Below are 24555 nucleotides of genomic sequence, written 5' to 3' on the forward strand. Positions count from 1 at the left end.
GTATATAAGCTTATTTTAGTACTATTTTAGGTATATAAGTAGTTATTTTAGGTATATAAGGGTATATAAGTAGTTATTTTAGGTATATAAGGGTATTTAAGGCTAATTTACAGTATATAAGGGTTATTTAGCTATTTAAGGCTAATTTTAGGTATTTAAGGCTAATTTTAGGTATATTAGGTATATAAGGGGGTTTTAGGTAGTTAAGGGTATTTAAGGCCTAATTTAGAGTAGTTAAGTAGCTATTTAATGTAGTTAAGGCCTTTTAAGCCTTATTAGGTACTCTTAACCTATTTTAAGCCTATTAACTACTTTAGGCTATTTTACGTATTTAAGTACTATTTTAGCTATTTAAGGCCTTATTAGTCCTTATTAGTTATGAGATTAATGAATAATATAGAAGAAGATGAGATAAAAAAGATTGAGAAAAATCTATTGATGAATTATTTAATTGAAATGTCGAAATATAATTTAAATGAAAAAATTATCCAAATTTGTAATTTATTAATAAAATTAAATTATTTAACAAATCAAGAATTTCATCATTTTAAACAACAATTCATTTAATTTCATACAAAAACTTTACATTACACATATACACATTAGACTTAGATAATTAATAAGACTTAAATAGGATTAAAATATGAGTAAAATAGACTTAGATAGACTTAGATGGGCTTTAGGATAGTAGTTAATATACCTAGAGTAACATTAGATAGCCTTAATAGTACTTAATAGCCTAAAATAGCCCTAAATAGGCTTATGGGCTTGTAGGCTTAATAGGCTTAAATAGCCCTTATATACGTAATTAGCCTTAGTACTACATAATGCCCTTATATAGCCTTAGACTACTGACTACATACTTACACACTTAATTACTATTACTACCATTACTAGCCTTAGATAGGATTAAAATAACCTTAAGTACCTAAGCAGCGAGTACTCCTAATAGCCCTTAAGTACCTAGTAGACCATCTACTTAGACTACTATACTACACCCTTATATACTTGTATGTATATACACTAGTGTATATTGCTACTGGTATACTACTACTATACTACTACTATATACCTAGTACTGTATAGTACTCCTATACATATACTAAATTACGAGTATACACTAAAACCCCTCAATACTCTACACCTAATACTACTAACTACTATATATACACACTTAATACCCTTATATACCTTAACTACTATACACTAGTATACTAGTACTACTTTAGACTACTGTACTACCTAATACCGTTAAGTACCCCTTATACCCTTAACTACCCCTAACTACCTAATACCCCTAAATTACCCCTTTAGATACCTCTACTTAACTCCTTAACTACTATATATATTATATAATGTGTATATAGAATTGTTATAATATATTGACTACGTTGGTAATTGTTTAAGTGTTAGAAAATTGAATAATTTATTAATGAAATTGATTTTAAAAAGTGTATTGAGTGGTGTGAGTTTAAGATAACTAATGAGATTGGGTAAGAATTCATGAAATAAGTAATAACATCCAAATAATTGTAAAATGATACCAAATAATTGTATATAAATACCGAATTTATTATTTAATTCATAAATAGGAATAACAATTAATGATACACCAATAAGATAAAATCCAGTACCTTTTCTTCTTTTAGAAAAGAATATAAAAAATTTATTAGAACCAAGTAAGAAAAAAAATCCAAAAATAATAAACAAATTAGAAAATAATAAAATTAAACGATTTAAAGAAAAAACAATACCTAAAATACCTAAAAAAATCCCAATCCATAAAAAAAATAAACTAATATTAGTTTTACTATTCATTATATATACACATTTTATACAATATATTATATAGTTATTTCATTATCTATTGTTAATGTTTTATTATTGGGATCAGATTCTGGATCAAATGTAATAATTAAACCTTTTCTTTTTAATGGATTCAAATTATTTGGATTCAAATTAATTGGATTTAATTCTGATAATTTTTCATCAATATCATAAATACGTTTCCATAAATATTCATATTCCAATTCACCACCAATTGTTATATTATTATCATTTTTTGATGCTAAATATTAATAATAGAATTTTTTTAAACTTACGATTATAAAAATTATTTGTTACAAATGTTGATGTATCTCCTTTATGATTTGATGTATCTAATCAAATTATTAAACTCAAACTTATCAAATTCATTACAAATCCATAAATTAAATAAATTTAAATTAATAAATTTGTTACCTGTAGTATTTTTAATATTTGGTGTAGTCTAAAATATATTAAATTTTAATTTTTAAAAATACTTGCATTGTTCCTACTGGTATATCATCTTTAAAACCTTTTTCAGTATGATAATTATTTGTTGTAGTATTATTTGAATTTGTATTATTACTCATATTACCACTATTTTCACCAAATGTACCACTTTGTGCATTATTTGTAGCTAAATTTCCTTTAACCAAATTTTCTAATTCTTCTGAATTATGTTTACCAATTCCAGGTTCCCTAATTTCAGATTCTTTAGTCTCAGTATCCACTGATTCCACTGGTTCATGTTCTATTTGTGGTTTAGTAGTTCTATTTTTAGTCATGTAAGCATAATCTAGAGTAGCATCTTCTGGTAAATCTTTACTCTTAAGACTTGTAAGAATAGGATTAATTAAATATTTACAATCAACAAATACAATAATAAATAATAATAATTTCATAATTAAATTTCTAAAAATAAAAATTGTGTGTAAATATTGTGTTGTTGTAAATATTCTAATCAAATATTTCAATATAAAATTTTATTTTTCTAATTTTTCTAAACTTATTAATATATTTCTAAATTTATTAATTATTTTTCTAAATTTATTAATAAAATTTAAATTATTGTTTAAATATTAATTTGATCTAAATTTATATAATTTGTGATGTTATTAAATTATTTCACACATTTAATTTAAAAATATTAAATTGTTTTAAAAAATTTCTAAAATGTAATTAATTTTATTAATTTTAGAAAAATTAATCTTTTTTTAATATTTTTTTAAAATTTTACTACAAATGATTTCTGTATTTAATTTAGAAGAAATTTGTTTAGAAACGCCTAAACGTTTTAAAGGTCAAAAAGAAGATTCAATATTAATTGTTACTGGTACTATTGATGATCCTATTTATATCTCCACTGATAATTCCAATACTAATACTCCAACCAATTCACCTCTAAACGGTATTAATTTACCCCTAAACGGTATAGCTCCTACTCTAAATGGTACTAATTTACCCCTAAACGGTATAGCTCAACCTCTAAATGGTACTAATTTACCCTTAAATGGTACTAATTTACCCTTAAATGGTACTAATTTACCCTTAAATGGTACTAATTTACCTCTAAATGGTATAGCTCAACCTTTAAATGGTACTAATTTACCCTTAAATGGTACAGCTGATACTCCTACACATGTTACAATTTCACCTACAGGACCAAATTTAACCAATACACCTAAAAACTCTACTTACAATACAATTCCTACTACTCCTAAACCTCATACACCTACTCACACTACTAAACCTACTCCTACTACTAAACCTCATACTACTGTTACTCCTAAACCCACTCATACTCCTAATCCTATTGTCACACCAATTAAAAAAAATATATATAAACAAGAATATAAGCATAAATTTTTATTAAAATTAAGAAAGAAACAGTATGAGAATAATTTTGATTTGGGACTTTATTTTCTGGTTCGATTTGGTGGTCCAAGATCCTCAATGGGTACATCAATTTTAATGGATGATGAGTTATTGGAATGTTCCGAGTTATCAAAATTTAGAAATAATCGAGACTTGAATGAGTGGTTTGATTTTCAATATAAAAGTTTATACAAAAATTTGAGGAAACGTATGGATTTTAATAATTTATCTGTTTCTCAAGTCAATAAACGACTTTCTAGAGAACTTCCAAGAAAACGTTGGTTCACACGTGAAAAATTATATAATAAAACTATTGAACAGGAAAATTGGAATCCTTTTTCTATCTTTGGTTCCATTCCTTATGTTAGTCTTAATGATGTTTTTAATCTTGAATCTTCTAAAAATTATATTATAGGTACACTTAAAGATTTTCTTATTACATCCTCCGTTACGGTGCTTGGTCACACGGCCACTAATAGTACTGAGGTTACTGGTACTAGTGCTAACCTTACCAAAGGTATCAGTACTAGTACTAATAACCTAACTACCAGTACTACTAATACTACTACTATGGGAAAGGGAGCTAATGACACTTTTAGTACTAAGGGAAAGGGAGCTAATTCTGTGGGTATGGAGTGTACTAGTGAGAAAAATACTAATGAAATTGCTGCTGTAACTAAATTTGGGGAGTCGAATACTTTTACTGAGGGAGTTCGTACTAAGGGCAGTAAGGTTACTAATACTAGGGGATCTGGTACTAATACTAAGGAAACCCCTTTAGGGGGTGCCGTTGGAGCAAGCACCGTAACTGAGGAGAAAATTTTATATAATTATTTAAATGAAAAATGGAAAAATGAATCAAAAAAAATAACAAATTGGAATAATGATCCATTATTAACAACAGAAGTATTATGGTATATAAATGCAACAAATAAATATTTGGATAAATCGCAAAATGTATGTATATTACAAAAATGTTATTGTGTAACACCAGATCCAAATATAAGATTCAATTGGAATGATCCAAGATGTTCAATATGGAGAAATTATGATGGACCAAGACCATCAATGGGTGAAATCTTAACCAAATCAAATTATAAATATAATCTAGAAAAATATAATAATTTCAAAAATAAATTACATAATTCCATTCCAACACAAGATGATCATATCAAATTACAATATTATTATAATTATTTCAATCTTAATCATTATTCACATTCTTAATCCATTATTCTCATTCTTAATCTAATTTATTAAATTTTACCATTAATTTATCTTTAATTTATTAAAATTTACCTTTATTTACCATTTATTTATCTTTATTTACCATTTATTTATTATTTGGTTGATAGAATTTGGTTAGTAAATGTGGTGTAGTAAATTAATAAAATAATTAAATATAATTATTAATATTAATTAATTATTGGTAAATTTACCAAAATTTATTCTAATGTGTAAATATATTATCAATTTTATTACTCATATTAAATGGTTATTAGGGTAACATTAGGATACATTAGGATAGATTGGGATAAATTTTGGGTAAAGAAGGAAATTCTGGATAAAATTTGTTATTTTGGTTAATTTCTACTAAATTTCTTAAATTGTACTAAATTTTGTTAAATTGTACTAATATTTGTTAAATTTGGATAATTCTGATAGGATTGTATGGATTAGATGAATGGTATAGAATTACGTCATGCATATTATTTGAAATCATCAGATTTCATGAGTATGTTATCAATACTTCATATATTAATGTTAACATTAATAGGATTTGGAGTATTAAGATTATCATTTGATATAAGTGAAATACAAGATAATGTCTGGTCATTAATAGTATCTACAGTATTATTTACAACATGTTTAGCAGGCTCTAGACGTAAAAATGATAATACTTATGATAAATTCCATAAATGGTTCTTACCATTAATATTATTTATTAGTTTAATTATGATGATTACATTATCAGCTTATCATGGGATTATTACAGTCTTAGCATTACATCTTGTATTAATATCATTTTCACTTACAGGTTTCCCTTGTATATTATTAATTGTTATTAATCTGGTTGGTATTTCATTTGGTACAGGATTCCAAGTAATTCTAGTTCGTAGATTATATTCTAAACTTGCTAATGATGAAGTTAATCGTTATCCAGAACTTATAACAACTTATGGTTATGGATTAGCTACTAAATCTTCTATTGTACTTGTTGATATGGCTATATTATATCTACAAGTCTTAGGTGGTATATTATTCTATAGCCGATTTAATAAATTAGGTTTATTAATGTCTGAATGGAAATTAAGACCAAGTTATTATCTAAACGATTTTTCTTTTCTAGTTAAATTAGAAAAATTAATTTTTGGTCAATCTCTTGAAAATATTATCAACAAGGGGAATCAATTCGATGATAGGGGGAATCAATTCGATGATAGGGGGAATCAATTCGATGATAGGGGGAATCAATTCGATGATAGAGGAAATAATGTGTACAGTAGGGAAAATAAATTCTCCGAAAGAGAAAATGTTTATGATAGGGAAGATAAAATCTCCGAAAAGGAGATGAATATATTTGATAAATATAAAATTAATAATCCAATACATCAATCACAATTACCTGATTTTATTCCTAACAATTCTGATAATTTGGGTGATACGGATAACTTGGGTGATATGGATAACTTGGGTGATACCACCGATTTAGGTGATAATTTAGATATGGATGAACCTAAACTTAGTTGGGGAATTATTAAAGAATCTACTAATAACCTTACCATAGGTACTAGTACTGGTACTCCCGGAAAGGGAGCTAATTCTATGCCTATGGAGTGTACCTCGGGAAAGGGAGCTAATTTTACAGCTATGGAGTGTACTATGGGAAAGGGAGCTAATTTTACAGCCATGGATTGTACTAGTACTAAAGATAGTACTAGTGAAGAAAATATTAATAAAATTGCTGTTGTCACTAAAACCGGGGAGTCAGGTACTTTTTTGGATAGTAAGGTTACTAGTACTGAGGGAGATACTAAGGGAGTTACTGAGGAGTCGGGAGCCGTGGGAGCAAGCACCGTAACGTATATAAAAGAATATAATAATTATGTAAAAGAAGAATTAGAAGATGAAGTATGGATGAATTTTATAAAAGAAAATGAAATGGAATTGATAGGAAAAAGAACATATTCACAAGAGAAAATAATATTAAATAATCAAAAAAATATCGAATTTGATGATAATTTAATGAAAAAATTTACTAAAAATTTAATTAACAATAATATAACACAATTAAATGATCAACTAACTAATGAACTAACCAATGAACTAACTAATGAACTAACCAATGAACTAACTAATGAACTAACAGATATGAGAGATATTACATTATTAAATGATGAACAAATTATATTAACAAATATTACACAACATTTAACTAATGATATGACACATTTAACTCATAATTTGACTCATATGAGAGATGATATGACACATATGACAAGTGACTTGAGAGATGATATGACCAGCTACATGAAAGATGATATGGCTAAGTCTATAGAAAATATTGAATATGAATATATATATAAAGATAAAAAATTACAATCTACAACATATCATTATAAACATTTCGATACTAATTCACAGTATCAAATTAATTAGATTTTCTCTAGATTTTCTCCTTTATTTTCCCCGTTATTTTCTCTCTTTATTTTCCCCTTTATTTCCTCTAATTATTCCTATTTATTTATTTTATTTCTAATTATTACTATTTGTTAATAAATATTTAGATTAAGTATTGAGAATGAAAAGATATTGAATATGAATATACAAATAAATAATCCAATATTAAAAATGACATATTTAATATTACCAAAATTTATAAAGAAATTAATGAAGAAATTGATAATATATAATGAACAAATTATTAGAAAACGTGAAATTATTAATTCTTTATTATGGAATGGACCTGAATCATTACCTCGATGGAATTTTCTACAAATGTTCTCACATGATCCTTATGAACTTTTATATATCAAGTGGATGCATTGTTTTAATAAATCTTTTTATACTATTACTATGGTTGAAATTATTTTTATTATACTCTATTCTTTAATAGGTTCGTTACGGTGTGAGGTCACACGGCCACCCACCAACCACTAGCCCCTTAAGGGGCCTTCTATATAGTTCTTTAGTTATCTACTGTAGTTAGTTATCTCTAGGGGTACCCCTTGACCAAGCTCCGTAACGGAGTTATATACCCTAGGAATATTTAGGTATACAGTTATACACCTCTAGTACTTAGTTAGCTCCCTTTCCCTAGTTAGTAAAAGTGTATATTTAGCCCCTTTCCCTAGTTAGTAAAAGTGTATATTTAGCTCCCTTTCCCTATTACACTTCATAGCTGTAGAATTAGCTCCCTTTCCGGGGTTAGTTAGTTATTAGGGGAGTAGTTAAGTGTAATTAGTTATATATCTAGTTACCCCTTACGGGGGAGGTCCTTTATGTAGTTCCTTAGTTATCTACTGTAGTATTTAGTTATCCTATTTCGCTTGACCAAGCACCGTAAAGTAGCACCGTATCACCGTAACTGGAATTAATAATGTATTAGGAAGTTCATTATTATGTTATAGACATTATTTAACATTAAGTAAAGTTGATAAAGAATTATTTTTGAGTAATATTAAAGGATTAATTACTATTTCATTACGATTCATATTATTTCCAATTATATCATTTTTCATTATTATTTTTATTTTATCCATGGGTACACCATTAATTAATTTAAATAAATATTCCGTAACGGGGTCTTCCGTTACGGTGACTGGTACTACGGGAAAGGGAACTAATAACACTTTTAGTACCACCAACAGTACTAACCTTACCAAAGGTACTAGTACTAAGGATATTAATACTAAGGAAAGCCCTTTTGGGGTTGTTACTAAGGATATTAGTACCGTAGGACCAAGCACCGTAACTGAGGAGAAAAATACTAATAAAATTGCTGTTGTAACTAAAACTGGGGAGTCAAGTACTTTTATGGATACTGTGGATATTAGTAAGGATACTAAGGGTAAGGATATTAAGGGTAGTGAGGGAGTTACTAATACTAAGGTAGCCCCTTTCGGGGATAAGGTAGCCCCTTTTGGGGCTGTTGGTTGCCGTGGACCAGTCACCGTAACGGGGAAAAATCCAATAGAAAAAGTAATAAAAATATATTGGATAATGATAATATTATGTATAGTAGATTTTATAGGTTCATTATTTGATGTATTTATATCATTAGGATTAAAAACACCACCATATCCAGTACATAATGGTTTAGTAATGCAATTTCTCTTAACAAAAGTTGCAGCATTTTTACCATTAAGATTCCCAATACTATTTCTAATTTATATTGTATATTTCATTGGATTATTTACTTGTCAATTCTTTTTTCATCATATACAAGCATTAAGATATATAACTATGCAAGTTACTAGTCAAATTGTTATTGGTATTGGTACTTATACTTTTCTTATTAAACCAATTGATATTAATCGTAGAAGAATCTTTTCTGAAGTTATCTTACCATATATTTTATTATTATTATCTAAATTTCATAAAAAAACAAAACCAATACATTAACACTATTTTTAATATTTTTAATTTTAATATAATTTAATTTAATTTAATTTTTTAATTCGTAGATTTAATTTTATTTAATTTATTTTTTATTGATTTTATAATTTTTATGATTTATATTTTGTATATAATTTATCAAATAGTTTATGGATTCCATATAAATACTAAAACACATTTTAATATAATAACAAATATAAATATTAATTTTAATAATTTAAAGTATAAAATTACTAATTTCCCTTATTTACCCTTAAATAGCCTTAACTACCTAGATAAGCCTAATACTCTAAATTAGCCCTTAAATACTCTTAATAGCCATAAGGCCTTAGATAGCCTTAGATACTCTTAATAGCCTTAATTACCCTTAAATACTCTTAATTATTCCTTAACTAGCCTTCACAGGCTCTTAACTACCGTTATTTAACGCCTTAATTACCCCTTAGTACTAGTGATTATGGAAATTGGAAATTATATTCAAGAAGATTTGAAATATATAAATTAAGAAGACAAAAAGAAATTTATGATTCATTTGAATCAATATTTACTCGACGTAACTTTTATTTAAATTAATAATTTATTAGAAAAAGGAATTTATATTGGAAATAATATTAGTCCTGAATTAATTCATAGTATTAGTGTTATGGAAGTTAAACTTAATTCCAATTGTACACATGCTGATATTTTTATTCTCATTTCTGGTGATTCTTTTCAACAACGTCAAGTACACAATTAATCTAATAACTAACTAATAACTAACTAAATTTTAACTTAATTTAGACTAAATTTAGACTAATCTTAATTATTAGTGAATAATTAAATAGTAATGAATATTAATGAATAATTTGATTGAATTTTAGTGTTATTCATGGTTAAATCGTAATAATAAAAGATTAAGATATTTAATGGGACAAATGTTAAGATATCGTAAAAATGTTCCTACTATAAATTTTCATCCATATAATTTCAAATCTTTCGGTAAATTACAATTTAAATCACATTATAAAATAGATGGAGAGGATGGAATAGATGGAGTAGATGGAGAGGATGGAGTAGATGGAGTAGATGGAGTAGATGGAGTAATAGACGGAATCGACGGAGAAGTGGAAGAAGAAAATACTAAATCACAAGAAGAAATAAAATTAATAAATATAATATAATTATATATAATAATATATTACCATCCTTCATATAATCCTCTTTTATATTGTAATTTTATATCTCTAGTAGAATCTACGATACCAGTAGAATCACTACCAATATCTCTAGACTCTGTACTACCTCTAATACCCCTAGTTGACCCTGTACTAGTACTACCGCTATAATCTCTACTACTGTTATAATTTCTAGTATTAGAATTTTTATTATAGAAATTGATATAATAGAAATTGGGTATTTGTAACATGATTTTACCTAATTTACCTCTTCTAAAATCATTTAAGAATTTATTACAACAATTAAATAAATTATTACCAAAAAACCATTTACTCATTTTATCTAATATTATACTTATATTAAATTCTATTTCATCATCCGTTACGGTGCTTGCTCCAACAACTCCAGTATTAGTACCACCAACAGCTCCAGTTCCCTCAGTACCAGACCAGAAAGGGTCTTCCTTACTAGTAGCTCTCTTTCCAACAACTCCCTTACTATCCTCAATATTACTACTATTACACTCCATAGCTGTAGAATTAGCTCCCTTTCCCATAGTACACTCCATGGCTGTAAAATTAGCTCCCTTTCCCTTAGTACACTCCATGGCCGTAGAATTAGCTCCCTTTCCCTCAGTAACGGTGCTTGCTCCAGTGGTACCATTACTAGTAGTTAAGGTATTAGTAGTACCCTTAGTAACTGTAGTACTATTAGTACTGTTGTTAGTACTGTTTGGTGGACCTGACCCCGTAACGGAGTATTTCTTAAAGAAAGAATTTAAAAAAATAAAATTATTAAAATTATATTGTATAAAATTTTTATTTAATAATAAAGTTTTTAATATTTGTTTAATTAATATTATTGTTACTTCATCTAATTCATAACCACATTCATTTAATAAATTCAATCCACTATATAATAACATCATTTCATCTCTTTTTTCATCTTTTAATTCATTATATACTATACCTGGTGTATCAATTAATATTAATCTCTTATATCCAATCATACCCTTGTTACCCTTATTAGTACCCTTATTAATACCCTTATTAGTGTTATTCTTAGTATTTTGGGAGTATAATTGTATATTTCTTGTTATACCAGGAATATTATATGATTTAGTAATTTTTTTACCAATTAATCTATTGATTAATGATGATTTACCTACATTTGGCATACCCATTAAAATTACTCTGATTTCTCTTGGTTTTAATCCTTTTTTTATTCTTTTAATATTTATTCTTCTTGTCATTCGAAATATATGTTTTTTTAAATATATTATTTCTTTTATACCATTTATTGCATCTACAAACATTACTCTATTCATTGGATTTTTCCCCGTTACGGGGTCAGGTTCATGGCAACCAACCCCGAAAGGGGCCTCCTCAGTAGTACACTCTATGGCTGTAGAATTAGCTCCCTTTCCAGGAGTACTAAAAGTGTCATTTGCTCCCTTTCCCTCAGTTACGGTGCTTGGTCCAGTGGTACTAATATCCTTAGTACTGTTGGTAGGACTAATGGTTTGACTAGTACTAGTGGTACCTTTGGTACGGTTAGTACTGTTTGGTGGACCTGACACCGTAACGGAAGACCCCGTAACGTAGGATTTATAAATATTACGAAAAATTATACGATAATATTTTAACCATTGTGACATGGCAATTTTAGGTAATTTATCAGAATGTGTAAAAACAATAATTCTTGGTTTATTGGGAAATTCTTGTTCATATAAGTTGAAAAAGTAATCATCGGGTGATATGAATGGGATTCTACCATCTCTTACATCCAAAATTATATCAGACATTTTCAAATAATAATGTAACTGTGATAAACTACGACTTATATGATTTGGAAACCATCTTACTCTTTGTTTACCTAATGATGGACTTATTTCTTCTGATATTATTGAACTTTCCATTTCATTCTTCATATTATCAAATTTATCAATAATAGAAGTTTTTATTAAATAATCTTTCCCCGTTACGGTGTGAGGTTCACGGCCAGTAGTTCCATCAGTACCAGCCCCGAAAGGGGCTTCCTCACTAACTCCCTCAGTATTCTCATTAAAAGTACCTGACTCCCTAGAATTAGTTACAACAGCAATTTCATTCCAAATTTTCTCACTATTACACTCCATAGGCATAGAATTAGCTCCCTTTCCCTTAGTAACGGTGCTTGCTCCAACGGTACCATAGTTAGTACTGTTTGGTGGACCAGTCACCGTTACGGAGGAAGAAAAAAATCCCAATTCTGATAATATAGATTTAACTAAATCTTCTTTAGTAATATCAGGTTCATCAATAACTTTATCAATTGGATATTCAACAAAATATGGTATTTTAATCTTTTTTTCTTTCCTAATTTCATCCAATTCATTATTATTCATTAAATCTTCATAATTTATTCCTAATTTACTATTCAATTTATTATCTCTTTTAGAGCCATTAGTTGTATAGCCATAATCCCTTGTATGGATAGAATCCCTTGTATAGCCATCATCACATGTGTAGGTATAATCCTTTGTGTAGATAGTATTAGAGTATATATTGGTAAGATTATTGTATTTAAAATTAAAAGAAAAATTTTTATATGAAGTAAATGTTAATAGATAAAATACATTTAAAAATATCATTAATTATTCTTCTGGAGCATGTGGATGTCGCTCTGGTGGTCTTTCATTCGGATCTCTTTTAGGCTATATAAAAAAATTATAACTATTACAAACAATACTATAAATACTATAGATTACTGAACTACTGTAATAGACTACTGATACTAATAGTACTATACACCTAATACCCTTAACTACTATACTAGACTCTTTAACTACCTAAGACTACTATAGACTACTGAATACCGTAACTACAGTACTAAACTACTAACTAGTCTATATGTTAATTAAATAATTTTATTTTATTGTATGAAGAATTACATTTGGTGGATTTGGTCTGAGTAGGAATTTTTTATAAAAGAAATTACCACAGAATGTACCAGTAAATCCAACTAGACAAAGAAATAACCAAGGCTTAAAATTAAGTGTAAATCTTAATGGAAGTACTTGATTTGAAAATACTACTCCAGCGTCTTTCGGCTAAATATATAAATTAATTTTATATTAATTAATTATATTAATTAATTATTTATTATATTAAAACAAACCGCTTGTATTTTTGGAGATTCTTGCGATAATTTTTTTAATGATAAACGCATTTCAATATACTTTATAAATTTATATTAACACATTTCCCCATTCCAATTATCTACACAATTATACCAACTAACTTCATAATTACATACAATTACAAATAATTTCATATAATTTCTCATTATTACATTAAATTAATATATTGAAAAGTTTAAGGATTTTTTTTAAAAATTAATTTCATAGAATATGCATCTTCTTTATCATGAAAATATTCTTTAGCTACTTCATCAACACTAAAAAATTTATAATATATTAATATAATGACTTACAAATATCCTAAGAATTTATATAATGAATATGCCGCCCAATTTGTAACTCGTACATATAAATATGAACAATCACAATCATATACTTTATTCATTGCATTATCTAATATCATTATTATTAATAATAATTAAGTAGTCTTAAGTACTCTATAGTAGTCTACAGTAGTCTAATATAGTATTAAGTAGTCTATAGTAAGCCTTAAGTACTCTAGTGGTTGAGTAGAGTAATCTAAGGGATTAGATGTAGAAATTTTGGTACTCCGTTACGGTGTTAGGTCCAATAGTAGTAAAAGTACCTGACTCCCCAAAATTAGTTACAGCAGCAATTTTATTACTAATTTTCTCACTAGTACACTCCATAGCTATAGAATTAGCTCCCTTTCCTAGGGTCTATTTAGTGTATATTTAGCTCCCTTTCCGGGAGTATTAGTACTGGAATTTTCTTCACCAAAATTACTACTAATAATCACTAGTACCCATTACTCTATAGTACTCTTAAGGGTACTCTTAAGGCTATTTTAGACTACTTAGGTAGTCTAGCAAAGTAGTCTAGTCTACAGTAAACTATACTAGTCTACTATAGTTATTATTAAGTATATAAAATAAAAAATTACGTGTTTGTTTAATAACATTAGTTGCAATTCCTAAATTTCTAAATGATCTTAATACACCAACAGCTGTAACATGTCCAGCCTTATTCTTATCTTCTTCTCTAACACAATTATCCAAATATTAATACAATAATTAAATAATTTAATAATCTTCTTTAATAATTAGAATAATTAAAATTATTGAAAATTAAATAATTAGTAAATTTGATACAATTTGGACATGGAATAACCACAAACAAATCCTTTATTAATAGTAATATTAGTAAGATGTGGCCATGATAATAAATGATAAAAATAATATTTCATTTGATAATTTTCAATTACATTTACCAAATTACAATCACTTAAACTTACTAAATCATATATATTTGCTCTTCTACTATATATCATCTCAACAACACTAATTTTTTACAATTAAATTAATAAAAAAACATAAAATTAAAATTAATAAAAATTATCTTTATAAATTTATTAATATAATAAATATGTATAGTGGTAGAATATTAATGGTGTAGATTAAATGGAGACTTCAACTTCAACACCAGGGTCCAGTGGTATAGAAGTAATTTTACGTACTACAGCACTTGAAGAATGTAAATCAATTAAACGTTTATATATTCTCATTTCAAAACGATCCCATGTATTTGTACCTAATACAACATTAACTTCAATAATTTAATTAAATAAATTTAAGTATTGAATAATTTTTAAATTAATTAATTGGATATAAGATTACCTTCACCACATGGTGATTTTCTTGTAGTTAATTTAAGTTTTCTTACAGGCATTCGTACTGGTCCAATTACTCTTAAATTCTTTTCTTTAGCACCATTTATTATATCACGACATGCTAATCAAATTATTAAATTAATTAAATTTAATTTATTTAGTTAAATATCTGTTGGAATAGAAAATTTGGTTAGAAATTGATTAATACCTTTTTCAATAGATTTAAGATCTCTAGACACTAATGTAAGACGTATTTTATGAATTCTATTATCTTCATCATATTCACCAACTTTTGTATCTTTATCCATATTTATAATTAATTATTAAAATTAATAAAATGATATTAATTTTAATTAAAGTGGGGTACAATTACACATTTCTAAAATATCCAATTTCTAATTACTAAAATTAAAAAAAAATACAAAATATAATTTCTCAAATTATATATTTACAGATTCCAAATAATAAATTATAAATTATAAAAATTTGAATTAAAGAATCTCAAAATATAAATTTACTATAAATAAATAAATCTTATAAATCACTAATAAATATATTAAACCACTATTAAATATTCTAAATAAGCTTAAATATTCCAAATTAGGGTAAAATTTACACAAATTACCCTAAAATGGCCTCTATTACCTTTAAAATTACATTTATTACCATAAAATTTCTATTTATTATAAAATGTGTAATATAAATTAATATATTTGTATAATTATAGAATGAATTTAAATAAAAATTGTATTAAAAATTTTGATGTTATTTATTGATTCTAAAGGCACTCAATTGCGCATTGACATGCACATGCTGTGCATTGTAAAATTAATTAAATTTACCACAAAAATTAATAGAATCATTTAGTTTTTTAAATTATTTCACATTTTAATTCTTTAATCGTGTGATTACACTTTTTTTTATATAAATTTATAAAATGAATTGCTGTAATTCTGATAACATTCCTAATGAAGGACAATTAGATTTCAATGATTCTAATGTCAGACTTGTTAATACTATTGCTGATCGTTCTAGAGCACATGAAGTCTCTTCTAGAGTTGATAGGCAATGGGTAAAATTATAATTATTCTAATATATTTACACATTAATTTACACATTTTAAAATTATTTTACACATTTACACATTTCTAACACATTTTAAAATTATTTTACACATTTTTTTAATTATTCTTAATTTTCTTCTTAAGTACCCCTAACTAGCCTTAAGTACCCTTAATTAGCCTTAAGTACCCTTAATTAGCCTTATTTTACCTCTTAATTACCTCTATTAGGCTTAGATAGACTTAGAGGCTTATAAAGCCTTGTATAGCTAAAATACCCTTAATTAGCATTAAATACCTCTAAATATCCTTAGATAGCCTTAGATATCTATAGTACCCTAAAATAGCACTAACTACTCCTTAACTACATAACTACCCCTAACTACTCCTTAACTACTGTACTTAACTACCCTTAATTACGGATAAATTAATGATTGATTAGGTTGCTGTAACAACATATCAACCAGTAGATACAATAACAAAAACGATAGAAATCCCAGTAATAAAGACAGTAGAACGTGTAGTAGCGAAACCAGTAATAAAAGAACGTGTAATTCATGTACCACGTGAAGTAACACAAATAGTAGAAAAAGTAGTAGAAGTACCAGATGTTAAATATGTAGATAAGATAGTAGAAGTACCACAGATCCAATATAGAAATAAATTAGTACCAAAAGTAGAAATTGTAGAGAAAGTCGTTGAGCGTCCACAAATTATTGAACAATGGGTCGAACGTAGAGTTGAAATACCACAAGTTAAAGAAGTGGTACGTTATAAAGAAATTGAAGAAACTGAAGAAGTTATTAAATATTATCCTAAAGGACATGGAAAAGATATTGATTGGGATAAAGAATGTGAAAAACATCATATCAATGCACCCAAATCTGCACGATTACTTACACCTGATGAAACACCTAATGCATGTTGCTAATGTTTTATTCTAATTTATTGTTCCGAGTTTATATGATTTTGTAGTTCCGAGTTTATTATTTATAGTTACGAGTTTATAGTATTTTATAGTTACGAGTTTATAGTATTTTATAGTTACGAGTTTATAGTATTTTATAGTTACGAGTTTATTTTAGTTTTAACTTTATGTTGATTTTAGTTTTGACTATTGTGTTTTGTTGTTCCGAGTTGATTTATTTATTGTCCCGAGTCTATTTATTTATTGTCCCGAGTTTATGTTGATTTTATTTTTGTCTGTATTGTGTTTTTAGAGTTTGTGATTGGGGTTTTGGTTTTAGTGCTTGAGTTTGACTTAGTTGGCTTAGTTGACTTGGTATAGGCTTGGAGTTAGTAAAGTTAGTAGAGTTAGTTGAGTTAAGTGGAGACTTGGATTTAGTGGAGTTGGTATAGGCTTGGAGTTAGTAGAGTTAGTTGACTTGTTAAGGAGACTTGGACTTGGTAGAGACTTGATGTTTTTAGTGTTGAGTCTATTATGTTTTATTGTTTGTGCTTGTTGACTTAGTGGAGTTAGTTTACCTGTTGGAGACTTGGACATGGTAGAGTTAGTGGAGACTTGTAGTTGGTAGAGTTACTGTAGTTAGTTGCATTGGTATAATAATTTAGTATATAATAATATTATATATTTGTATTATTAAATCTAATTAGATGAAATAATTTAATAAAAATTTCATAATTAAATTAATAAAATGACAATAAATATTTCCAATTTTTTATAATAACATGACAAAACAAATAAATATTTAATTTAAATTTAATTTGTTAAAAAAATTATTTGATAATTATTTAATTTTATAAATTAAAATTTTTTAAATCTAATTTTAAAAATAATTAAAAAGTTAATTGAATGGATTTGTAGATTTTTTAAATATTGTTAATAAATTTAATAAAATATTAAATTAATTGATTAGATCTATAAATTAAAAATAAATGTGTGTATTAATTTTGATAATAGTTATTAATATTAGTGGTGTGTGTTTAATAGTTTAGGTAATTTGATATATTGAAGTTCAACCCAATTCAAATTGATTTGTCAAACAAATTTAAGAATATAATTATTGAATTACGAGATTATATTAGTTTTACTCCCCCATACATCTGGAAATGTGTAAACACCAATTTGATCTCTCATGAAAATAGTCTCATGGCCTATATGTATCCAATAAATAAGATTCAAATTGTGTCTTGTATATTATTATTCTATAGCTGTATGTGTAATGATCAAATTTTGGAATTAACCAATAGAAATAATCCAAATGTAGTAATTGGTCATGGGTCTGATCATATTGGTAATTATACAGCTTTTGTACCATGGGGTCATGCAAATGTACATACAGTTACACATAATGGTATAAAGATTTGGAAAGATGATGGGTCGACACCATTATTATTTGTAAGATTTTATGAATTAGAATGCCCAAGAATAGTAATACATTGTGGTAAAAAAGGATCTGAAGTTTATGTACATTTTGAATTACGTTCAGGTTGTTGGAAATACTTAGAACAACCTACTTTAGGTGATGACATTGTCCAATTACATGGGGACACTGGTGCTACTGTGGATACAGTTGTTACTAGTGGTATTAGTACTACTAGTACTACTGGAACCACAAAAGATATAGATATGGATGAAATACATATTGAAAGATTAGTAATTGGTTCAGATACTGATGAATCAGATGATGAAATTTATGAAGACATGTCTGGTGTGGGAAATAAGGAAACACTACAAACAACATTAGAAACAACAGGTGAGTCAACTCAACATGATTTTAGTCAACATGATCATTCTCAAGCTGATCCCGCACAAGAGGATAGTACCCAAGAGGATCATACACAACAGGATCCATTGTATAAAAATACGGAGTTTCAAGGTGTTTTATTAGAAAATCCAACGTATGAGGGTCCATCATATGAGAATATACCACTGGATACAGAGGAAGGAGAATATCAAGAGTTAGAATATAAATATACGTCAGTGTATGAACAATTAAGAAATAGAACTGAGAATCATGGACAAAGACCTGAAAGTAACTACTACGATACTATTTCTGAACATGATTACGAGCGAGTGATTGGTTCAGATTCTGAGAAACAGGATGAAAATTCTGATCATGAGTCCAAAACAGAAGATCCAATTGAATTTATGACAACAGATGATGAACTTGAAGATGGTACGTCTGGATATGAACGTACTCTAGGTGGACTAGCTGGTAGTGGTACATCAGGTGATGATCAAGGAAATACATCTGATGGTAGACCAACTTTACCACCTAGAAATAGACCTAGAACAGATTTAAGAGAAGGTGAACTGACAGCTGAAATGCTTACTCAATTGGAGGATGATGTTTTTGGTGATTCTAATACTTCAAGATCTTCTTCAAGGGAAGCAGTTTCTGGAAGTTCTAGGAGTAGAAGTTTATTAACCAGTTCAACTACTTCCGGTTCCGTTAGTTCTACTAGATCTAGAACCAATTCACTTAGACAAAGTTTTAAGAAATATGTATACAGACCTCTGAGTAAAATTAAAAGTAGATTAACATCAGAAAGTTCAGATTATGATGATCACATTCCATCTCCTACAACTCCTGAGGATCCTATCTATCATACAACTCTTCCTGGAACTCATGAAGGAGATGAAACTCATGATACAGATATGACTCATGAAAGTAGTGGTTATGATACAACTGGTTATGAAGGAAGTACTAATGAGAATAAACGTGATTATGAAAATGTTGATGAAACTGGAGGAACAGAAACTGGTAGAAGAAAGAAATTAAAGACTCATCATAAAAAAGATTCAGGAAAAGGTGGCAAAGGATCAAGAATTTCATTAAAAATGTTCAAAAAATCTATACGGAAACATAAAAAGAAACATAAAAAGTCAAAAGATAAGAAGAAAAAGGAGAAAGAACCTGAAGATGGACCTGAAGTTATTCAAGTGGAATTAGGATCAGATGATGATGATGAAAACCCTTTATTAGGGGATTAATATGTAAAATATTTTTATTATCTCAATGCAGTTTAAGTTAATTTCTATTTTTAACTTTGAATAATTTTCATTCATAAATTTTCATTAAATTTCATTAACAATTTCAATTAATAAATTTTTCAATAGATTTTAAATGTTTTTAATTAATTTTAAATGTTTTTAATTCTAATTTTTTAAATTATACACTTTTATTTAATTTTAATAGTTTATTTTGAAAGTTATTAGTTATAAATATATAATATACACTAGTATAGTCTGTACTATATCTAAGTATTGTAATATGTATACTATACATAATATACCTACGGTTATCTAAAGTACATATAATACCCTTAATATACTTGTATGTCTATACACCCTAGTACATAGTAGCCTTAATACTCTTTGAATACCTCCAGTAAACAAGGCTAGAATACACTCCCATCCACAGACTAAATAAACTCTAGCTTATGAGCTACCTCTATTAAGACATGATGATTTAGACCTGATACCATACACATTATATCTACTATATACTATAGCCAATTATATATTCATATATTAAGTCAAGATATTTGTCCATTCTAGAAATCCATAGCAGACTGGATTAGCTTTTTTCAATACAATATTATGCATATGTTCTAATTGGTAGTGGGGACTATATATGGTGTACCCCACCGGTAAGGGAATATCACCTAGACTCCATCACTAATTACTTTGTTACTAGAGCTAAAACTTAAGACAACTAGATTATTAAGAGATGAAGTTTGTTATATTAGCTTTACTTGCTTTGGCATCTGGTCTTCATGCCGCAAAATTGGACCTCAAGGAATTGAAGTTTGTCCTTTTTGGAAAGCATGGTGATGGCGATAAAACCACTGTTGCTTCAGGGTGCCCACTCGGAACTCTTCCAGACACTGTATTCCTTCACAAGACCTTTAAGAAGGGAGACCATTTCTTCACATGGGTTAGACCAGTACATGGTAAGGTTAATGAACTAGTATGTGGAACTCATGCTGTTTGGAAAGCTGCTGCCGGTGAAGTACTTGTTGATTTGCACTTCGTAGGTAACAAGGACTCTGAGAAGTTTGTCCACTTGGAACTCTTCCACCCAGCTGTAGGATCACACCACTTATTCCTTAAATTCGCTGCCGGTGCTGTTCCTGGTGATGGTGTTGTTCTTGGCATGGGTGCCTTTGTAGTTGGTGTTCATGGATTAGTCGCTGGACTTCCTGAACTTGCTGGTCTTCCTGCACATCCATTTGTACATGCATTGGCTGCTCATGCTGCTCATCTTGCCCATCACGGTGTTCATGCTGCACTCAAGGCCGATGGTGGTCTTGTTGTTGCCGCTTAATTTAATTCTTAATTTAAGTTTTAACAAATCGTTTGGTATTAAACAAACGGGACTTTGTTTAATACTCTGTAACCAAATAATTTTAGTCCTATACCATCAAATATATATATTACATAGAGTACATAGTATACTTAAGGCTACTATATTACCTAATATACCTAGAGTATTTAGTACTTAATAGCCTAAGATACCTACTGACCCTATTGTATAATACTAAATATCCCTTATATACCTAGAATACCCCTAGTACTAATACCCTAAGATACCTAATACCCTAGTATATACTACTAGCAACCCTCAAATACCTATTAGACTACCTAGCAACTACTAATACCCTAACACACTAATACCCTAATACATAGTACTGTATAACATTAAATGGTATAAATTTATAATTTAAGAATATTAGTATCAATTCCCAATTTATCGAATTTATTCTTTAATAATAAAGTAGCTCCATCAAAACATTCTAAAACATCACCTAGCTGTATTAAATAAGACAGATTATGTAACATGGTATAGATTTTGGACCAGAAGATTGTAAAATCGGTTAAATCTTGTTTTAAATTAATACAGTTGGGAAATGTCCTATTTAAACTTTCTAATGTCAAATTTTCTAGCAAGAGTACTTTTAAAACAACTCCTAGAAATGAAGGTTTACTATAAAATAATGGTAACTGTGGGTTTAATGGATCGAAAACACCATTTCTTAAATGTGCAAATCTATTAATATCACTTAATAATAAATATGATAGACTTGATTCAGTCAAGTAGTTTATGGTTCTTTTAAGGAATTTGACCACCATATTAAATGAAGCAATATCGAAATCAATTTTACCCATCCAAATTCTAGTATCTAATGTTACATTTGTTAATGTACCTAATCTACCAATTAGATTTATCATTTGTAATCTTTTATCATCCGATTTATATTGTAATTCCGGTGCATATGGTACATCTGGTGGTGATTCAAATGGTTCACCTGTAAATAATCCAAACTTCATCAATTCTAATATTAATAATCCTGTCATTCCTAAACCTGAACTTGATAATACACGACCAAATGCTGTCGAACCCAATTCATTTGTAAAATATCCCAAATTCTCCAATAACATAAAATTCAATAATACATTCATTACTTTTATATCTTCTCCCGTTACGGTGTCATCCGTTACGGTGTCTCCCGTTACGGTGCTTGGTCCAACGGCATCACCTTCCCCACCAACTCCCTCATTAACAACTCCATTACTACTAGTATTAGTATTATTATTAGTATTAGTATTGGTAATATCTGTGTGAGCAAGCACCGTAACGGAATTAATACCATTAGTATTGATACCATTATATAATAATTGTAGACCTTGGAAATTATGCCAATTAAGACAAAATTCAAGTCCAATATCTTGTGTATTTTGTCGTTTCATTTCTAAATCTAATAATTCTTTAGTAATGTACCAATTTTTAATTTGACATGTATTTGGTATTAATAATTTAGCCGATTGTTTCATGGCATGTGTTTTCATTAATGAGACATATCTTGGATATCTAATCTGTTTTGTTCGAAACTGATCATCCAATTTCATCACTAGCAATCCCAATGCTCTACATTGATATTCACGTAAATCTGTCAACAAATCTCTAAACTCGAGTGAATCGGCATTTTGATTCGGCTCATCAATCCATTCACCCAACGCCAATGCAAATGGTAATTGTACAGAAATTAATCCTTCACTTAATAAATAATATAACGGCTTTGGTAATTTCGATCCTACGATTTTATGATAATCTGATGGTAACGAGTCGGATTTAGACAAGTTCGTCACCTCACCACCAAGTGTCATGACCAGTGGATGTGTAATTAAAGATTTAGCAATACAGTATCCATCAATATATTCATTTATCCTATCTCTAGTCGGTAGTTGGTATAAATATTTAATCAAAGGAGCTTGCTTAATATATTCAATGGCGTTAGAAAATGAAAATGGCTGAGTCAACAATGGATAACTTAGACAATGTTCTGTTCCTGCTAATAGACAGCAGTCTATAAATTGTTCTCTATCTATTGACCAGGTGGATAATAATTCATCTAACTCCACCCACTCAAATGTACTTTTCACCAAATCCAATCCCATGATAACTCTTGGTACACCAAATAGTAATGTCGATGGTGGACCAATCACTGCATCAATCAAACCTTCTTGCATAAAATATACCAACTGACTACTTGCCAGGTATGGTGCTCTTATTATTTCATATCCTTTTCCTTTTAAATATGACATTAACAACTGTAGAGTATCTTCTGAATACTCCTTGTATATATGTTGTGAGAACTTGCTCAATGCTAATGACTCTTCTCCTTTTACATATGCTGCCCAGCCGTCATGCATTGTGAATCCAATCATCTGTGCTGACAATAACATATGTGACTTCGGCTGCATTCCTTGGAATACAAATAATGGCTGTAATTCCAATGCCATCATCAAGTTCAATTGTTCCTCCAAACATGGTATAAACGAGGGTGACAATGAGGCATATGCATCACTTAATGGATCATTTAATGATTTTAATGATTTGAAAAAATATACCGCGTCAATTCCTAGACGCATTCCTCTACAAATTGACAAATTGCCCACTCGGACACATTTCTGTTCACGTAAATATGTCTGTAAATTTCGAACTCTCATTTTCTTCAGAGTTTTAACTGAATTATTTATTCAAATACATTAGATTTAATTTAAAGAACTAATAAGTTTATTTAAAAGTTTATTAATAAGTTTAGTTGTTACGAGTTTACTATTTAGTTGTTACGAGTTTACTATTTATTAGTTATAGATTATTAGTAGTACTTTTAGTTTATCATGGGAATTTAAGAAATATTCAAAAGTATTATTAAAATAAAAGTAAAAAAAAGATTTTTTTTTAGAAAAAAACTAA

General features: G+C 28.1%; 11 protein-coding genes across 11 annotated transcripts, besides 15 other annotated features; 6 read left to right on the forward strand and 5 right to left on the reverse strand.

The window, feature by feature from the left end:
- Positions 1 to 1386: 1386 nt before the first annotated feature.
- Positions 1387 to 2708, reverse strand: TA09320 (uncharacterized protein; the record flags this gene model as incomplete). The annotated part of the gene is made up of 5 exons (XM_947740.1): positions 1387 to 1754; positions 1922 to 2068; positions 2103 to 2159; positions 2242 to 2269; positions 2304 to 2708. 5 exons carry the CDS (start codon positions 2706 to 2708, stop codon positions 1387 to 1389), a joined length of 1005 nt encoding a protein of 334 aa, XP_952833.1.
- Positions 1507 to 1566: a sequence feature (3 probable transmembrane helices predicted for TA09320 by TMHMM2.0 at aa 221-240, 253-271 and 276-295).
- Positions 1579 to 1635: a sequence feature (3 probable transmembrane helices predicted for TA09320 by TMHMM2.0 at aa 221-240, 253-271 and 276-295).
- Positions 1672 to 1731: a sequence feature (3 probable transmembrane helices predicted for TA09320 by TMHMM2.0 at aa 221-240, 253-271 and 276-295).
- Positions 2670 to 2708: a sequence feature (Signal peptide predicted for TA09320 by SignalP 2.0 HMM (Signal peptide probability 0.946, signal anchor probability 0.000) with cleavage site probability 0.686 between residues 13 and 14).
- A 340-nt stretch (positions 2709 to 3048) lies between these two features.
- On the forward strand, positions 3049 to 4908 carry TA09325 (uncharacterized protein; the record flags this gene model as incomplete). The annotated part of the gene is made up of 1 exon (XM_947741.1): positions 3049 to 4908. The coding sequence occupies one exon, from the start codon at positions 3049 to 3051 to the stop codon at positions 4906 to 4908; it is 1860 nt and encodes a 619-aa protein (XP_952834.1).
- A 453-nt stretch (positions 4909 to 5361) lies between these two features.
- Positions 5362 to 5475: a sequence feature (Signal anchor predicted for TA09330 by SignalP 2.0 HMM (Signal peptide probability 0.021, signal anchor probability 0.863) with cleavage site probability 0.007 between residues 38 and 39).
- TA09330 (uncharacterized protein) lies at positions 5362 to 7842 on the forward strand (the record flags this gene model as incomplete). The annotated part of the gene is made up of 2 exons (XM_947742.1): positions 5362 to 7325; positions 7470 to 7842. 2 exons carry the CDS (start codon positions 5362 to 5364, stop codon positions 7840 to 7842), a joined length of 2337 nt encoding a protein of 778 aa, XP_952835.1.
- Positions 5422 to 5481: a sequence feature (6 probable transmembrane helices predicted for TA09330 by TMHMM2.0 at aa 21-40, 50-68, 81-103, 118-140, 175-197 and 747-769).
- Positions 5509 to 5565: a sequence feature (6 probable transmembrane helices predicted for TA09330 by TMHMM2.0 at aa 21-40, 50-68, 81-103, 118-140, 175-197 and 747-769).
- Positions 5602 to 5670: a sequence feature (6 probable transmembrane helices predicted for TA09330 by TMHMM2.0 at aa 21-40, 50-68, 81-103, 118-140, 175-197 and 747-769).
- Positions 5713 to 5781: a sequence feature (6 probable transmembrane helices predicted for TA09330 by TMHMM2.0 at aa 21-40, 50-68, 81-103, 118-140, 175-197 and 747-769).
- Positions 5884 to 5952: a sequence feature (6 probable transmembrane helices predicted for TA09330 by TMHMM2.0 at aa 21-40, 50-68, 81-103, 118-140, 175-197 and 747-769).
- Positions 7744 to 7812: a sequence feature (6 probable transmembrane helices predicted for TA09330 by TMHMM2.0 at aa 21-40, 50-68, 81-103, 118-140, 175-197 and 747-769).
- A 600-nt stretch (positions 7843 to 8442) lies between the features above and the next one.
- TA09335 (uncharacterized protein) lies at positions 8443 to 10460 on the forward strand (the record flags this gene model as incomplete). Its single annotated transcript, XM_947743.1, has 5 exons — positions 8443 to 9181; positions 9369 to 9522; positions 9747 to 9853; positions 9885 to 10024; positions 10161 to 10460. 5 exons carry the CDS (start codon positions 8443 to 8445, stop codon positions 10458 to 10460), a joined length of 1440 nt encoding a protein of 479 aa, XP_952836.1.
- Positions 8893 to 8961: a sequence feature (3 probable transmembrane helices predicted for TA09335 by TMHMM2.0 at aa 151-173, 206-228 and 248-270).
- Positions 9058 to 9126: a sequence feature (3 probable transmembrane helices predicted for TA09335 by TMHMM2.0 at aa 151-173, 206-228 and 248-270).
- Positions 9371 to 9439: a sequence feature (3 probable transmembrane helices predicted for TA09335 by TMHMM2.0 at aa 151-173, 206-228 and 248-270).
- A 17-nt stretch (positions 10461 to 10477) lies between the features above and the next one.
- On the reverse strand, positions 10478 to 13087 carry TA09340 (uncharacterized protein; the record flags this gene model as incomplete). The annotated part of the gene is made up of 1 exon (XM_947744.1): positions 10478 to 13087. One exon carries the CDS (start codon positions 13085 to 13087, stop codon positions 10478 to 10480), a length of 2610 nt encoding a protein of 869 aa, XP_952837.1.
- A 724-nt stretch (positions 13088 to 13811) lies between these two features.
- TA09345 (GNAT-family N-acetyltransferase, putative) lies at positions 13812 to 14927 on the reverse strand (the record flags this gene model as incomplete). The annotated part of the gene is made up of 5 exons (XM_947745.1): positions 13812 to 13893; positions 13930 to 14029; positions 14223 to 14309; positions 14541 to 14638; positions 14749 to 14927. The coding sequence occupies 5 exons, from the start codon at positions 14925 to 14927 to the stop codon at positions 13812 to 13814; spliced, it is 546 nt and encodes a 181-aa protein (XP_952838.1).
- A 126-nt stretch (positions 14928 to 15053) lies between these two features.
- TA09350 (40S ribosomal protein S20, putative) lies at positions 15054 to 15574 on the reverse strand (the record flags this gene model as incomplete). Its single annotated transcript, XM_947746.1, has 3 exons — positions 15054 to 15202; positions 15274 to 15387; positions 15475 to 15574. The coding sequence occupies 3 exons, from the start codon at positions 15572 to 15574 to the stop codon at positions 15054 to 15056; spliced, it is 363 nt and encodes a 120-aa protein (XP_952839.1).
- A 629-nt stretch (positions 15575 to 16203) lies between these two features.
- Positions 16204 to 17258, forward strand: TA09355 (uncharacterized protein; the record flags this gene model as incomplete). The annotated part of the gene is made up of 2 exons (XM_947747.1): positions 16204 to 16338; positions 16770 to 17258. The coding sequence occupies 2 exons, from the start codon at positions 16204 to 16206 to the stop codon at positions 17256 to 17258; spliced, it is 624 nt and encodes a 207-aa protein (XP_952840.1).
- Positions 17259 to 18437: 1179 nt separating this feature from the next.
- On the forward strand, positions 18438 to 20285 carry TA09360 (uncharacterized protein; the record flags this gene model as incomplete). Its single annotated transcript, XM_947748.1, has 1 exon — positions 18438 to 20285. The coding sequence occupies one exon, from the start codon at positions 18438 to 18440 to the stop codon at positions 20283 to 20285; it is 1848 nt and encodes a 615-aa protein (XP_952841.1).
- Positions 20286 to 21024: 739 nt separating this feature from the next.
- Positions 21025 to 21075: a sequence feature (Signal peptide predicted for TA09365 by SignalP 2.0 HMM (Signal peptide probability 1.000, signal anchor probability 0.000) with cleavage site probability 0.962 between residues 17 and 18).
- Positions 21025 to 21621, forward strand: TA09365 (uncharacterized protein; the record flags this gene model as incomplete). The annotated part of the gene is made up of 1 exon (XM_947749.1): positions 21025 to 21621. One exon carries the CDS (start codon positions 21025 to 21027, stop codon positions 21619 to 21621), a length of 597 nt encoding a protein of 198 aa, XP_952842.1.
- Positions 21622 to 22010: 389 nt separating this feature from the next.
- On the reverse strand, positions 22011 to 24305 carry TA09370 (uncharacterized protein; the record flags this gene model as incomplete). The annotated part of the gene is made up of 1 exon (XM_947750.1): positions 22011 to 24305. One exon carries the CDS (start codon positions 24303 to 24305, stop codon positions 22011 to 22013), a length of 2295 nt encoding a protein of 764 aa, XP_952843.1.
- Between the last annotated feature and the right edge of the window lie 250 nt (positions 24306 to 24555).

Source organism: Theileria annulata, chromosome 4 (genome assembly GCF_000003225.4).
Source record: "Theileria annulata chromosome 4, complete sequence, *** SEQUENCING IN PROGRESS ***".
In the NCBI taxonomy this organism is placed as follows: Eukaryota; Apicomplexa; class Aconoidasida; order Piroplasmida; family Theileriidae; genus Theileria; species Theileria annulata.